The following is a 14,566-nucleotide window of genomic DNA, read 5'->3' as shown; positions in this document are numbered from 1 at the left end:
TTAATTTTACTAAACCTCAACTTTTGGATCCACAGTTGGCCCCAGTTTCTGTGGGTTCTGTATTCATAGAATCAACCAATAGTGTATCAAAAATATTCAAGAAAAAAAAAAATTCCACAAAGTTCTAAAAACCAAACATGAATTTGCTGCATGCCAAGTACTACACTGAATCCATGAGGATGAAGTGATTTGCAGGCATTGCGTTATAAGTAACCTAGAGATGATTTAAGGTACACAGGAGGATGTGTGTAGGTGACATGCAAATACGACACCATTTTATATAAAAGACTTGAGTGTCCTCAGATTTTGGTATCCTTGGGGGTCCTGGAACCAGTCCTCCCACAGATATGGAGGGATTACTGTATATCATGCTAATGTGAATTCCCATTTGAACACATGCTAATACTAATTAATGGGAAGTACACATAAGGCAGACTGCAAGAAAAAGCATGGACACAGCTGACCTGTGAGCTGCACTAGCCACCTTTCACGGAATACCATTTTTAGGTCATAAGTCTTTACATGCAGAGAAAATAAGGGGTGGCTTTTTCCTTCTTGTCATGGGACTTTAAAATCAGCACCTCAGACTTCCTTTTCTTCCTTTTCTCTGAGAATCATTTGCCTACTACTGGCTCCACCCCCTTCTCCTCTCTCTGCTCCAGTTGCCTCAGAGGACATTTCTACAGGCAAGAACCTGAAGCTACAGGCCATGTTGCCGTTATGGGAAATTGCAAGTTCAATCTAGCTAGAATTTAGAGGGCAGAAGGGGTGGTCTGACCAGAGCACGCAGTCGGATTAGGCCATGGTGGAGACTTGTTCGTGGCCAGTTTGTTTGGCTCCTGGCTTCAGGAATGTGGACTGACCAGGGAGTTAACCACTGTGAATGCAGAGAGCCAGTGGAAACTGTCAATAGGTGCACCATTCAGCATGCTAAGCAGATGTTGCAGAGGCCAGCACTAAATGGAGCATGGTGCAAAAGACAATGCTTGCTTAGGAGATTAGACAGACTTAGAATACATATGTATGTGAGCATTATCTGAATCATCTGTTAATGCAATCAAGCATGGTAAATAAACAGGAAAAAATGTTAAGCTGAGATGCACAGAAGAGTTTGGATTAAATTTCTAGAGCTTACAGTTGTAGTTGATGTTGCAAATACAAACAGCATTCTTGAACTATAATCAATTGGACGAGACTGGAGGAGATACTGCACTCTGGAAAAAAATTTTTAATTACAGTTATTTTTAAATTTAGTGATGGATTACCAAAACAACAGACTTAACATCCATGGAACGGTCATTAAACAATTCAAAGGCAGATCAGAAGGATAATGGGTCAATGACATTGGTGCTTCCCCCTTTAAAGAATGCTTAATCTTTTCTTGAGTTCTTTCATTGCTAAAGATGATAATACACGCAACAGATGCCAGGCTTCAGCCTCCTCATCTATAGAATAGCCAGTCAATCTCTGGTCCCTTAAATTCTATTTAAGAAATTAATACAAACTGTAGCTGTAAAGTCTCTTGAATGCTACACATGGGAAATTCTGTGTTTGGTATGCAGGACCTTGTTAGCGGCCCATTTCAACCTCCAGACCCAGGGCAGGCTGGCCCCTCTCTGGGAAGGGAGGATGAATCAGGCCGGCTGGAGGAGGGGTGGGGCAGAGCTTTTAGTGGAAAAAGGAGCACGTTATGAATTTTGCATTAAGTAGCCTTTTGGGATTTCCTTTTTCTCTCCTCTCTTTAAATCGTTTCCCTCCAAGACTTTCCATGTGGCTAGTTCAGGTAGACATACCAGGAGCTACCTCTTGTTTGAACAAAGGTGGCCCTTCCCTTAAAAGACTAAATGAGGCCAAGGTGGGGGTTCAGAGGGAAAGAGGGCATGGTATGGGTGGTTAAGATAGCTCTGCTTGCTCCAAACCAGAAGGAATCCATTTCTTGGGGTTGTCTTTCCATGTCTTTTCTATCAGTTCTCCAAGGCTGAGGTTGGACACAGGGCCTCCCAGGCCACTTGGCCTACTTTTGGTTTAGGTTAGAAAGACAAAAAGCTGGCTGGCATGTGAGCCACCATGCTTCCTTATCCATGCCTGTGCCAGGCATCATTAATGGATTGCCACATTCATTCTGACTTGGGCCCAGATAAGAGTCTTCTCAAGAATACAAGCCATGACCAATCAGACCTAGCACATTAGATAAAATCAATGCGCCTTACTAGGTCTCAGTTACAGGTTAGAAGAGCAAAAAGCCTATATCTGAACCAACCCAGTTTAGCATGGTAAGAGAACATAAAGAGGTCTGGGGCCAAAGTCCTAGCTAAGAAAGAAGTTTCTTTTGCTTGAGAGGCACCTTCCAGTTAAAGGTGTGCTAGGAACCCTCGCCCTTGTAGGAGTTCAGAAATTCTAGATCTTGGCTGGCTCTGATGTTTTCCACGGGAGAGACTCCTAGCCATGTATTAATGAACTGATTCATCTCATAGACTCTAACCCGAGTTTTATCAAGAAAGCCCTTTAAAAAAATCAACTGCTGAAAAATGTACTGGTAAAATTTCTATTTTGCATCATGATATAGGTGAATATAAGTAAAGGAAAAGAGTACCTTCGTAGGGCTTCATCTTCTTGAAGTTCAAATAATTCTGATGGTTTCTTTGAAAAGGTAGGAAAAAAAGGTCAAAAACCGAAAAGTTTATGACTAAACAAACATCTCTCTGAAAATCTATTAGATTAAAAAAACCTAATATACAAGATTATGTTTACATAGAAAAATTATAACATAAATGATTACTTTTCTATGAAAAGATTTCTGCTTGAATGATGGGTCTACTCACATCTGTTCACTCAACAAATATTCACTGAGCACTTACTATATGATAGGCACAATTCTAAGTATATGGATTGCCTGAGTAAATAAAGCAAATGTTCCTGTCCTCCTGGAGCTTACATGCCTTGGATTTTTATTTTTATTTATTTTTATTTTTGGAGACAGGGTCTAGCTCTGTCACTCAGGCCAGAGTACAGTGGCACAACCACAGCTCACTGCAGCCTCAACCTCCTGTACTCAAGCAATCCTCTTGCCTCAGCCTCCCAAGTAGCTGGGACCACAGGTGCACACCATGGCACATGGCTAGTTTTTAAAATTTTTGTAGAGATGGAGGTCTCGCTATGTTGCTCAGGCTGGTCTCAAACCCCTGGCCTCAAACAATCCTCCTACCTCGGCCTCCCAAAGTGCTGAGGTTACAGTGATGAGCTACCTTGCCCAGCCCCATATTATATAATTTTTAAAACGAAAAGACTCCATGAATTTTAAATGAACCATTTGTTAATTCAGTATATATCTATTGGGATTTACAAAGTACTGTGCTAGGTGCTATGTATACATGCAGTTTCTGGCCTCAAGGAACTTTCAGTGTGTACCTTGAACTTACATATAAGTTAAAACATCTGTAAAAGCTGGTTTCTAAAAGTCAACCACATATTCTACATGGCCAAAATATGATTCTAACTCCTGTTTCCACTGAAGCACAGTCCATGCTCTTGGTAAATACTTTAAAAATCGTTGTTGAATCAAATGCCAAATGATATAAAAATTGCTAATTAAAAACCTAATGGTGGCCGGATGCAGTGGCTCACACCTGTAATCCCAGGACTTTGGGAGGCCGAGGTGGGTGAATCACCTAAGCTCAGGAGTTTGAGACCAGTTTGGGCAACATGGCGAAAACCCATCTCCACTAAAAATACTAAAAAAATTAGCCAGGCACAGGTAATTTTTTTTTTTTGAGACGCAGTCTCGCTCTGTCGCCCAGGCTGGAGTGCAGTGGCACGATCTCCGCTCACTGCAAGCTCTGCCACCTCCCGGGTTAATGCCATTCTCCTGCCTCAGCCTCCCTAGAAGCTGGGACTACAGGCACCCACCACCACACCCGGCTAATTTTTTATGTATTTTCAGTAGAGACGGGGTTTCCCCATGTTCGCCAGGATGGTCTTGATCTCCTGACCTCGTGATTCGCCCACCTCGGCCTCCCAAAGTGCTGGGATTACAGGCATGAGCCATCGTGCCTGGCCAGGTAATTTTTTGAAAGTAGCTGGGACACCTGTAGTCCCAGCTACTCTGGAGACTGAGGCACGAGAATCACTTAAGCCGGGGAGGTGGAGGCTGTAGTGAACTGAGATCATGCCACTGCTCTAACAAACAAACAAACAAAACTCTAATATCATGTTAATTACACTATTTGTTTACAAATAGATTTTGTTCCCCCAAGAATATCTGCCTAGGTGGATACAGGAATTATAGACTCTACCTCAAGTTCTGCCTGAAAATTCAGAAGAAATGATACAGAAGATCTGGATTTGCTGAATCCTATCTTAAATTTTAGATGTTAATGATGCTATTTCTGAAAAACTGACATTATGCGCCTCCTGGTGTGATCCTTTGAAAGTAACACATCACCTATACAGTATTCTTGCCAAAAGCACATAACCTGAATCAAGTAACAGGAAACATTAGCAGACCCAAAATGAACCATTTTATAAACCAGCTGGCCTGTGCTCTTCAAAAACATCAATAAATCAGGGTATGCAGGGGTAGAGGAAAGGAGTTGGGAGAGGCATCGAATGTTGTATCATCCCAAAATATTTCCTCTAATAATTACAAAAGGAAAAATAGCAATTATGGAGTAGACAAACAGACAACACCTTAACCAAGTTATCTAAATTAACATCAACTGTGAGGGCAAAGGGACCTCATGTGCCTCCAAATGTCATACCCTGAGGAGGGCACAACACAATTTATGCAGTATGATGTTAAAAATAAGTAATTTGAATCTTATCATGAGGCAGTATTAGGCAAGCCCAAACTAGAGGGCAGCTTATGAAACAGCTGGATTATACTCTTCAAAAATGTCAATATCATAAAAGACAAGAAAAAGTCACAGAACTGTTGTAGATTAAAACAGACTAGAGGCCAAGTGTGGTGGCTCACGCTTGTAATCCCAGCACTTTGGGAGGTTGAGGTAGAAGGAACATATGAGGCCAGGAGTTCAAGACTAGCCTGGCCAACATGGTGAAAACCTATCTCTACTAAAAATACAAAAATTAGCTAGGCATGGTGGCGGGCACCTGTAATCCCAGCTACTCGGGAGGCTGAGACATGAGACTCGCTTGAACCCAGGAGGTGGGGGTTGCAGTGAGCTGAGATTGTACCACTGCACTCCAGCCTGGGCAATGGAGCCAGACTGTGTCAGAAAAAAAAAAGCAGACTAGAGACATGACCAACAAATGCAAAGTATAGTCCTAGACAAGATCCTAGACCTGGGGGAGAAAACTGCTATAAAAAACATTATTAGGACAATTGGTATAACTGTAAAATGGACCATAAATTCAATTATATCACCATTAAATTTCTGATTTTTATAATTATATGATAGTTGGATAAGAGAAAATCCTGTTCTTGGGAAATACACCCTTAAAATATTTAGGGGGCAAAGGGGTATGCCACATGTGATTTACTCTTCAATGGTTCAGAAAAATATTATGTGTATCAATTATAGAGGAGAGATGAAGCAAATATGACAAAATGTTAAAAATTCATGGATATGGGTGAAAGGTTTATATACGAATTTTTTTTACTGTTTTTGCACTTTTCTGTACATTTTAAATTATTTCAAAACAAAAAGTTAACCACATGATTTTGAATAAAAGAAGAGGCCATTTCTTTCATATAAGACAGCATCTGAAATCATCAATTGAAAGGTAAAACAGCTACAAAACAATATGTAAACAAAAAGCAAGCAACCTCAGGCCAGGCGTGGTGGTTCACACCTGTAATCCCAACACTTTGGGAGGCCAAGGCGGGTGGAACACCTGAGGTCGGGAGTTTGAGACCAGCTTGGCCAACATGGTGAAACCCCATCTCTACTAAAAATACAAAAATTAGCTGGGCATAGTGGCGCACGCCTGTAATCCCAGCTACTCGGGAAGCTGAGGAGGGAGAATCTCTTGAACCTCAGCAGAGGCTGCCATGAGCTGAGATCGCGCCACTGCACTCCAGACTGGGTGACAGAGTAAAACTCTGTATCCAAAAAAAAAAAAAAAAAAGTAAACAATCTCTTTAAAACTTATCAGATAACAGAGGGTAATAAAATGAACAAAAGTTCCAGACAGGCACAGTGGTTTATGCCTGTAATCCCAGCACTTTGGGAAATCGAGGTGGGAAGATCATTTGAGGCCTGGAGTTGGAGACCAGCCCGGCCAACATAGTGAGAGACCCTGTCTCTACAAAACAAACAAACAAACAAACAAAACATTAGCCACACATGGTGATGCACATGTGTAGTCCTGGCTACTCAGGAGGCTGAGGTGGGGAGGATTGCTTGAACCTAGGAGTTCAAGTCTGCAGTAAGCCATGATTGCGCCATTGCACTTGCCAGGGTGACACAGCGAGACTCTGTCTTTAAAAAACAAACAAAAGAGGCCAGGCGCAGTGGCTCACGCCTGTAATCCCAGCACGTTGGGAGGCTGAGGCAGGAGGATCATGAGGTCAGGAGTTCGAGGCTAGCCTGACCAACATGGTGAAACCCCGTCTCTACCAAAAATACAAAAATCAGCCGGGCATGGTAGCGGGCACCTGTAATCCCAGCTACTCAGGAGGCTGACACAGGAGAATCGCTTGCACCCAGGAGGCGGAGGTTGTAGTGAGCAGAGACTGCGCCATTGCACTCCAGCCAGGGCAACAGAGCAAGATTCCGTTTCAAAAACAAAACAAAACAAAACAAAACAAAGTTCCTTCTTTGAAGAGTCTGTGCTCCTAATTAGAAGGCCGTCATCATATGGGATAAATATTTAGCCTTTGAGAAGAAGTCATCGGTGCATACTCAACTCTTGCGCAGCAAGTACTTACTTCACCAGGTTTTGTTGAAGGGCATAGCCATTTTTCCAACAACATGTCCCAGACTTTTTCCAAATTAATTTCATTGACTTCAGCTATTTCTTTAGCTGCTGCATGAATATCTAAGATATTCAAAATAAAGAATTGAAAGAAAAACTCAAGTTTTAAATACTTATATTGAATACTTATATGTGTGTATGTATATATGCACATGCATACACATAAGTATGTTTAAGCATATACATATATAAGCATATATATGTAATATATATGTACACGTACATATATACATAAAACTGGGAATCAAAATAATAGCTTTTCTCGGACAACAAAAAAATAGTTTTGTCCTCACCAGGATAATCTGTGCCAGACGAATTCTGAATTCTTTGATTGATGCTAGGATGTTCGTAGAGACTGACAATGAGATGTGCTGGCTTTCCGATCACTCTTAAATATTCCTCAGTGTTCAGCTTGTGGGCTATGAGCACAGCTTCTGTGCCTGATCGCCGGTACTGGATATGAAGCTTCTTCAACAAAGCCTCGGCTTTTCCACGTTTTTCATCCTTTTAAATAATTCCAAGCAAAAAGAAAATCTTACTTTATAAGTCTCAGTTGAAGCCAAGCATCCATCTTTATCAATCACAATCCCTCCCTTCCTCAGTTATGTTCCTAAGCATCTACATAAAGCCTTGGTCTTCCTTCTCCATTTTAGGCATCAGGGCAGCATGAGAATGTAAAATAAGCTAGTACAATTTAATTAGGAAGAGAAGCCACCAATCTGATAGTTCAGACACACCTGCGATGGGATATTCTGCAGCCATCTCTCAGCTAAATAAAGGCAGAACTTCAAAGCAGACATCTTGAAGGAACCTAAAAAAATAAATAAATAAAGATTTACAGGCAAATCTTAATCTTTTCAATAAAATGTATTTTGGTCAAATTAGCAACCTTTTAAAAATTACAAAAATGCATACTCATGGCTGGGTGCAGTGGCTCACATTTGTAATCCCAGCACTTTGGGAGGCCAAGGCAAGTGGATCGCCTGAGGTCAGGAGTTGGAGACCAGCCTGGCCAACATGGAGAAACCCTGTCTCTACTAAAAATACAAAAATTAGCTGGGCATGGTCGCACACGCCCGTAGTCCCAGCTACTCGGGAGGCTGAGGCAGGAGAAGCACTTGAACACAGGAGGCAGAGGTTGCAGTGAGCCGAGATCACGCCACTGCACTCCAGCCTAGGCGACAGAGCAAGACTCCATCAAAAAAAAAAAAAAAAAAAAAAGGCCGGGCGCGGTGGCTCACGCCTGTAATCCCAGCACTTTGGGAGGCCGAGACAGACGGATCACGAAGTCAGGAGATCGAGACCAGCCTGGCTAACACAGTGAAATCCCGTCTCTACTAAAATACAAAAAAAATTAGCCGGGCGAGGTGGCGGGCGCCTGTAGTCCCAGCTACTCGGGAGGCTGAGGCAGGAGAATGGCATGAACCCGGGGGGCGGGGCTTGCAGTGAGCCAAGATCTCGCCACTGCACTCCAGCCTGGGCGACAGAGCAAGACTCTGTCTCAAAAAAAAAAAAAAGCCGACAGAGGCTTCTATTCCTATTCTCTAGATTCTTATATGCCTTCCAGGAGTTTTCTGTGTGTGTGTGTCAGTCTGTGTTCACATATGCTTGCATGTGCATCTTAACCCTAATGGGTAATACCATACATATTCTAGTACAATTTGCTATTCTCACTTCATATCTTGGATATCTTTCCAAATCAGCCCCATAATATTTCGTTCATGAACACACCCTATTTTCTAACCAGTTCCTGACTTGAGCATTCTTTTAAAAGTCATTTTCAACTTTTGTTACAACCAAAAATGTAGCAGTAAGTGCCCGTGCTTGTGTACCTGTCTGGTTATGTGAGACTATCTGAAGATTCCTCATTGAAAGTGTGATTGGGCCAGGTGCGGTGGCTCACACCTGTAATCCCAGCACTTTGGGAGGCCGAGGCGGGTGGATCACGAAGTCAAGAGATTGAGATCATCTTGGCCAACATGGCGAAACCCCGTCTCTATTAAAAACACAAAAATCAGCTGGGCATGGTGGCGCACACCTGTAGTCCCAGCTACTCGGGAGACTGAGGCAGGAGAATCACTTGAACCCGGGAGGTGGAGGTTGCAGTGAGCCGAGATCACGCCACTACACTCCAGCCTGGTGACAGAGCAGGACTCCGTCTCAAAAAAAAAAAAAGAAAAAGAAAGTGAAAGTGTGACTGGATATTAGGAAGTACCCATCACTGCTTATTCCTAGCAAAGGTCACACCCCAAAGAAGGCACAAGGACAAGTTGGAAAGTGCCTGCCTCCTTGCCCGTGAGCGTTTCAGCATTCACCATAGTGAAGAGAGCAGGCACATACATTTCAAAACTACCATCCTGCTTCTTCTTGAAGATGCAAAAGGAGTACTTTTTTTCTTCTTTTTACTACAATTTTAAAAGAAGACCTCTTACCTTCGGGGATATCCTGGGCAAGGCTGATGGCAATAGCTACAGCCCACTCTGGGTTGACTATAGAGAGCAAGTAGGATTCAATGGTCTGCGTGATCTTAGTTATTTCCTTGTTAATCAATGTTGAGGATTTAGTTTGTGTTAACTTCAGGAGCTTTGGCTTCAGTTTTTTTTCAAAAACATGTTTTGCTGTAGACACGTAGAGAGTGTCCAGAGAGAACTTCAAAGAAAAGGAAGGTTATGGCTGAAGCACATATTCACATATAAAGTTTTACATGAAAGCAGCAGAAAAATCTACACAGGGTCAGAATTAATTACAGGATACAGAAATGTCTTACAACGTTTTAAGCCATTACCTTCATTAATTTAGAAATTAAGAGCAATGTTGGGAAAGATTCTTCACTGAGTTCTGTAGCTAGAAAGGAAACAAAGAGAGTATGATTTGCTTAAGAAAAAAAATTTGGCTATCCAGTAAAATTCATAAAAAGTTAATGAACACATACAGAGAATCTTCCAGAAGTTCTGTGCTGTGCCAAAGAATATCAGGTGAAAAGGCAGTCTAGTTTGGGCAGCTGATGGCAAAGTTATGACATGTTCCAACATATACTGATATTCCAGATCCACGGGAGGAGAAATTCTTCTGTATGACTTCAAATGTTTCAGAACACTCAACGCCTATATTAAAATAAAACACTTTTGTCCAGTAAGAGTAACCCAATCCTAAACTGTCATAAAATCATCCAACACTATACTATCAAAAGTTTCCATTCCTGAGACCATCTTGTTTTCAGAAAGAGGATCAAAACCTTTTCTAGTATTCCCTTTAATGTTATTCATCTAAACTATAATGTATTACAATCATTAAAGGAATCCTATGAGCAGAAACCACTAGTGTCCTGTTGCTGGTAGGATGTTTTGTAAATGAGAGCTTGACAGTTGATTATCTGCTCTTCAAATAATTTGAGATATAATTCAAAATACTTGATTTCATTTTAAATATAGAGGCTACAGATCTAAATTAATTCTCTACACTCTTATTTTTCTTATGTTTATATTTTCTATTAGGAAACTTTGTATAATCTTTTGAATTGATATATTTTCTTATATAATAAGTCTTATTAAAATATTAAAATATTTCTAAAATATTAATTTCTAAAATCAAATTAAAAAGTATAAAAGCCACTATGACCAAAATTCAGAAACGATGAAGAAGTTAATGAAAGTAATGAGACACAATTGAGTAGGTCTTGGACCTACTCATTAATACACAAATCTGACCTAACTCTCAGCTCCATGGCCTTTTTCACTTCCTACATGGCAAATGTTGCCTTAACTCTTCACAATTAGTTCTGTAGTGACTTCATACTCTTCAACAGCTGGAGAGGTTATTTAAATCACCTCAAAACAGCAAAAACAGGATGAAGATAAGTGATAAAATAGGAATGTCATGAAAATCTTTTCCCTTTTTTAAAGATTTGTAAAGATTTTTAAAAACCTAAAATAAACCACAGTGTTTAAAAGGAATTCAGTGGATAATCTGGAAAGGCCCTGGATAATGATATGATTTATGATCCAATTAAAAGCAGAAAGATGATTTTTACATCTTTGATATATTTGTTATACCTGATTAATATTAATATTGGTTATCTTTTCATCAGCTCGTTCTATAACTTTCAGGACAACTTCAATCATTTCATAGTCATAAGGATCCAACTGTATAAAAACAAAAATATATCAAAACTTGATAAGACTTTGCCATGTTGAAGTTTTATTCAATTACAATCATCAGCACGGATTACAAATATAAAAACATCATTGCACTACAATGTTATATTAATTACTCCCTTAAAAATGAGCTACAACCGGCCAGATGTGGTGGCTCACGCCTGTAATCCTAGCACTTTGGGAAGCCGAGGCCGGCAGATCACAAGGTCAGGAGATTGAGACCATTCTGGCTAACACGGTGAAACCCCGTCTCTACTAAAAAATACAAAAAAAAAATTAGCCAGGCATGGTGGCGGGCACCTGTCGACCCAGCTACTCAGGAGGCTGAGGCAGGAGAATGGCGTGAACCCAGGAGCATGAACCTGGGAGGCGCAGCTTGCAGTTAACCAAGATCGTGCCACTGCACTCCAGCCTGGGCAACAGAGTGAGACTCCGTCTCAAAAAATAAAAATAATAATAATAAAAATTAAAAAATAAAGAGCTACAATTTTCTCACCTCTAAAATTACCTGTGAGGATAAACATACATGCTAAAAAAGGTCTCAAAGGCTGTTTTTAAAGGCTGCACAAGGCAGTATTAATAAAGAAGGATGCTCTTGCCTGTAATTCCAGCACTTTGGGAGGCCAAGGCGGGTGGTCAAGAGTTCAAGACCAGCCTGGCCAACGCAGTGAAACCCCATCTCTACCAAAAATACAAAAATTAGCTGGGTGTGGTGGCATGCACCTGTAGTCCCAGCTACCTGGGAGGCTGAGGCAGGAGAATCGCTTGAACCTGGGAAGTGGAGGTTACAGTGAGCTGAGATCATGCCACTGGCTCTCCAGCCTGAACAAAAGAACCAGACTCTGTCTCAAAAATAAGAAGGAAGTTCTTAAGATACTAAAAACATAGAAAGGGTAGGGATATGATCAAAATTTTATAAGATTTTGAAATTAAAGTTCCATTTCTTCCATTTACAATGGGATAAATTAGAACAGAAAGAAACTGATGCTTTTCTTAGAAATGACACGAGTAAAACTGTGGGCCTCCAAGCAAGTTTCTCAAAGGATTCTGTTTTAGCTCTAACTATATACTATAGTGCAAGAATTAATTGTGTGGCATATGTACATATACTAACATAAAAAGAAAGGATGTCAGGCTGGGTACAGTGGCTCATGCCTATAATCCCAACACTTTGGGAGGCTAAGGCACACGGATCACCTGAGGTCAGGCATTTGAGACCAGCCTGGCCAACATGGTGAAATCCTATCTCTACTAAAAATACAAAAAGTAGCCAGCGTGGTGGTGCATGCCTGTAGTACCAACTACTCAGGAGGCAGAGGCAGGAGAATCGCTTGAACCCAGGAGGCAGAGGTTGCAGTGAGCCAAGATCGTGCCATTGCACTCCAGCCTGGACAATGGAGTGAGATTTCATCTCAAAAAAACAAAACAAAACAACAACAAAAAAACAGTCTTCTCTTTGTTCTTTGTTTCTTTCTACCCACACACAATTACTTTTTCTCTTTTTATTTTATTTTTGAGACAGTCTCGCTCTGTCACCCAGGCTGGAGTGCAGTGGTGTAATAACAACTCACTGCAGCCTTGACTTCCTGGGCTCAAGCAATCCTCCCCGCTTCAGCTTCCCAAATAGCTGGGATTACAGGCACATACCATTAGGCCCACCTAATTTTAAAAAATTTTTTGTAGTGACAAGTTCTTACTATGTTCCTCAAGCTGGCCTATTTTTAAAATGCCAACAAAAGTCATGTGAAAAACAACACTGAACAAAGTGGGAAGATGAAATATTATACCTAGAAAATTTGAGCAATCTATGTAATTTTGGGCTGAATTACAAGCAAAATATAAAACTGAAATATTTATTTCAGGCTTAAAATCTTATTTCCAAGCTGGGCACAGTGGCTCATGCCTATAATTCCAGCACTTTGGGAGGCCGAGGCAGGTGGATCACCTGAGGTCAGGATTTCATGACAAGCCTGACCAACATGGTGAAACCGTATCACTCCTAAATACAAAAAATTAGCTGGATGTGGTGGCGCATGCCTGTAATCCCAGCTACTTGGGAAGCTGAGGCAGGAGAACTCAGGAGGCAGAGTTTGCAGGGAGCCGAGACTGCGCCATTAGACTCCAGCCTGGACAACAAGAGCAAAACTCCATCTCAAAAAAAAAAATTTATTTCCCTGCCATTCACCTTCATTGCTCCATTAAACTACCCCCTGACCAAACATTCCAATTCTCAGATCAGAAGATCTCCTAAACAAATACTCAGCTATATACTATACCAGGTATAGTCCCTGTAGTTCCAGCTACTCAGGAAGCTGAAGCAAGAGGATCACCTGAGCCCAGGAGTTAGAGGCCAACCTGCGCAAAATAGCGAGACCCCCTTCTCTTAAAAAAAATAAAAAAATCAGACAAAAGTATAAAAACATGTATGAAGATGTTAATTACAACCATTTATAATAATAAAATCTACCCAGCCAGGACAACATTGTGAGATTCATCTTCACAAAAAAATTTTTAAAAATTAAAAAATTTTAAAAACAATTTAAAAAAAAATACTGCCATAAAATTATGGCGGCATGCACCTATAGTCCCAGCTACCTGGGAGGCTGAGGTAGAAGGACCAGTTGAGCCTAGGAAGTCAAGGCTGCCATGAGCCATGTTCACAACACTGCACTCCAGCCTAGGTGACAGTGAGACCCTATCTCAAAACAAAAACAAAAACAAAAAAACAATTTAAAAGTCTATCCACAAAAGGCTGGTTAAATACAGCATGTTTTATCCATATAATGGAATAATAGTTATGCATCTGTCAAAAATGATGTTTCACTAGGCCTGGTGGCTCACCTCTGTATTCCTAGTACTTCAGGAGGCCAAGGTGGGAGGATCGCTTGAGGCCAGTAGTTTGAAAACAGCCTGGACAACATGGTGAAATCCCGTCTCTACTAAAAATATAAAAATGAACCAGGCATGATGGTGCACACCTGTAATCCCAGCTACTCGGGAGGCTGAGGCGGGAGTATCACTTGAGCCCAGGACATAGAGGCTGTAGTGAGTCACATTCATACCACTGCACTCCAGCATGGGCAACAGAGCAAGACTTTGTCTCAAAAAAAAAAAGAAAAAAGACATTTCCGGCAGGATAGTGAAAAAGAAATTGTTTCTTTTGAGATAGATGTGTATGTATTGACATATAATGACAATATGTTAAGTGAAAAAAGAGGGTCACAGAATAGTATATTTAGTGTAAGACAGTTACTACACCACATTATTAACATTTTTATCTCTAGGGACTGGGGTTATAGGAAAATTGCCTGTTCTGATTTATACATTTCTTTCTAGCTCGTACAAATTCAAAGAATGTGTAAGGTTTTCAAAAATCTGGGGAAGAAAAGCTACTTCTATTTTAAAAAATGGGAAAATTATATTTAACTGTGTTAAAAATATAGAAATCAAGAGAATATTTCAAATTAAAAGTTGAT

The 14,566-nt window shown here is 40.7% G+C and overlaps 1 protein-coding gene across 2 annotated transcripts in view; it reads right to left on the bottom strand.

The window, feature by feature from the left end:
• The window catches only part of KNTC1 (kinetochore associated 1), a 100,043-nt gene that overhangs the window by 14,635 nt on the left and 70,842 nt on the right, over positions 1–14,566 (bottom strand). For both annotated transcript variants that reach the window (XM_008005054.3, XM_073021190.1), the window contains 9 exons: positions 10,989–11,078; positions 9,869–10,040; positions 9,722–9,780; positions 9,369–9,585; positions 7,674–7,747; positions 7,230–7,440; positions 6,890–6,999; positions 2,594–2,640; positions 1,136–1,214 (listed from right to left, as the gene is read on the bottom strand). In XM_008005054.3, the coding sequence (XP_008003245.3) occupies positions 1,136–1,214; positions 2,594–2,640; positions 6,890–6,999; positions 7,230–7,440; positions 7,674–7,747; positions 9,369–9,585; positions 9,722–9,780; positions 9,869–10,040; positions 10,989–11,078 (1,059 nt within the window). The remainder of the gene's footprint in view (positions 1–1,135; positions 1,215–2,593; positions 2,641–6,889; positions 7,000–7,229; positions 7,441–7,673; positions 7,748–9,368; positions 9,586–9,721; positions 9,781–9,868; positions 10,041–10,988; positions 11,079–14,566) is intronic.

This window comes from Chlorocebus sabaeus, chromosome 11 (genome assembly GCF_047675955.1).
Source record: "Chlorocebus sabaeus isolate Y175 chromosome 11, mChlSab1.0.hap1, whole genome shotgun sequence".
Lineage (NCBI taxonomy): Eukaryota > Metazoa > Chordata > Mammalia > Primates > Cercopithecidae > Chlorocebus > Chlorocebus sabaeus.
Note: the sequence above shows the minus strand (reverse complement) of the source record. Positions and strands in the feature narration are given on the sequence as shown.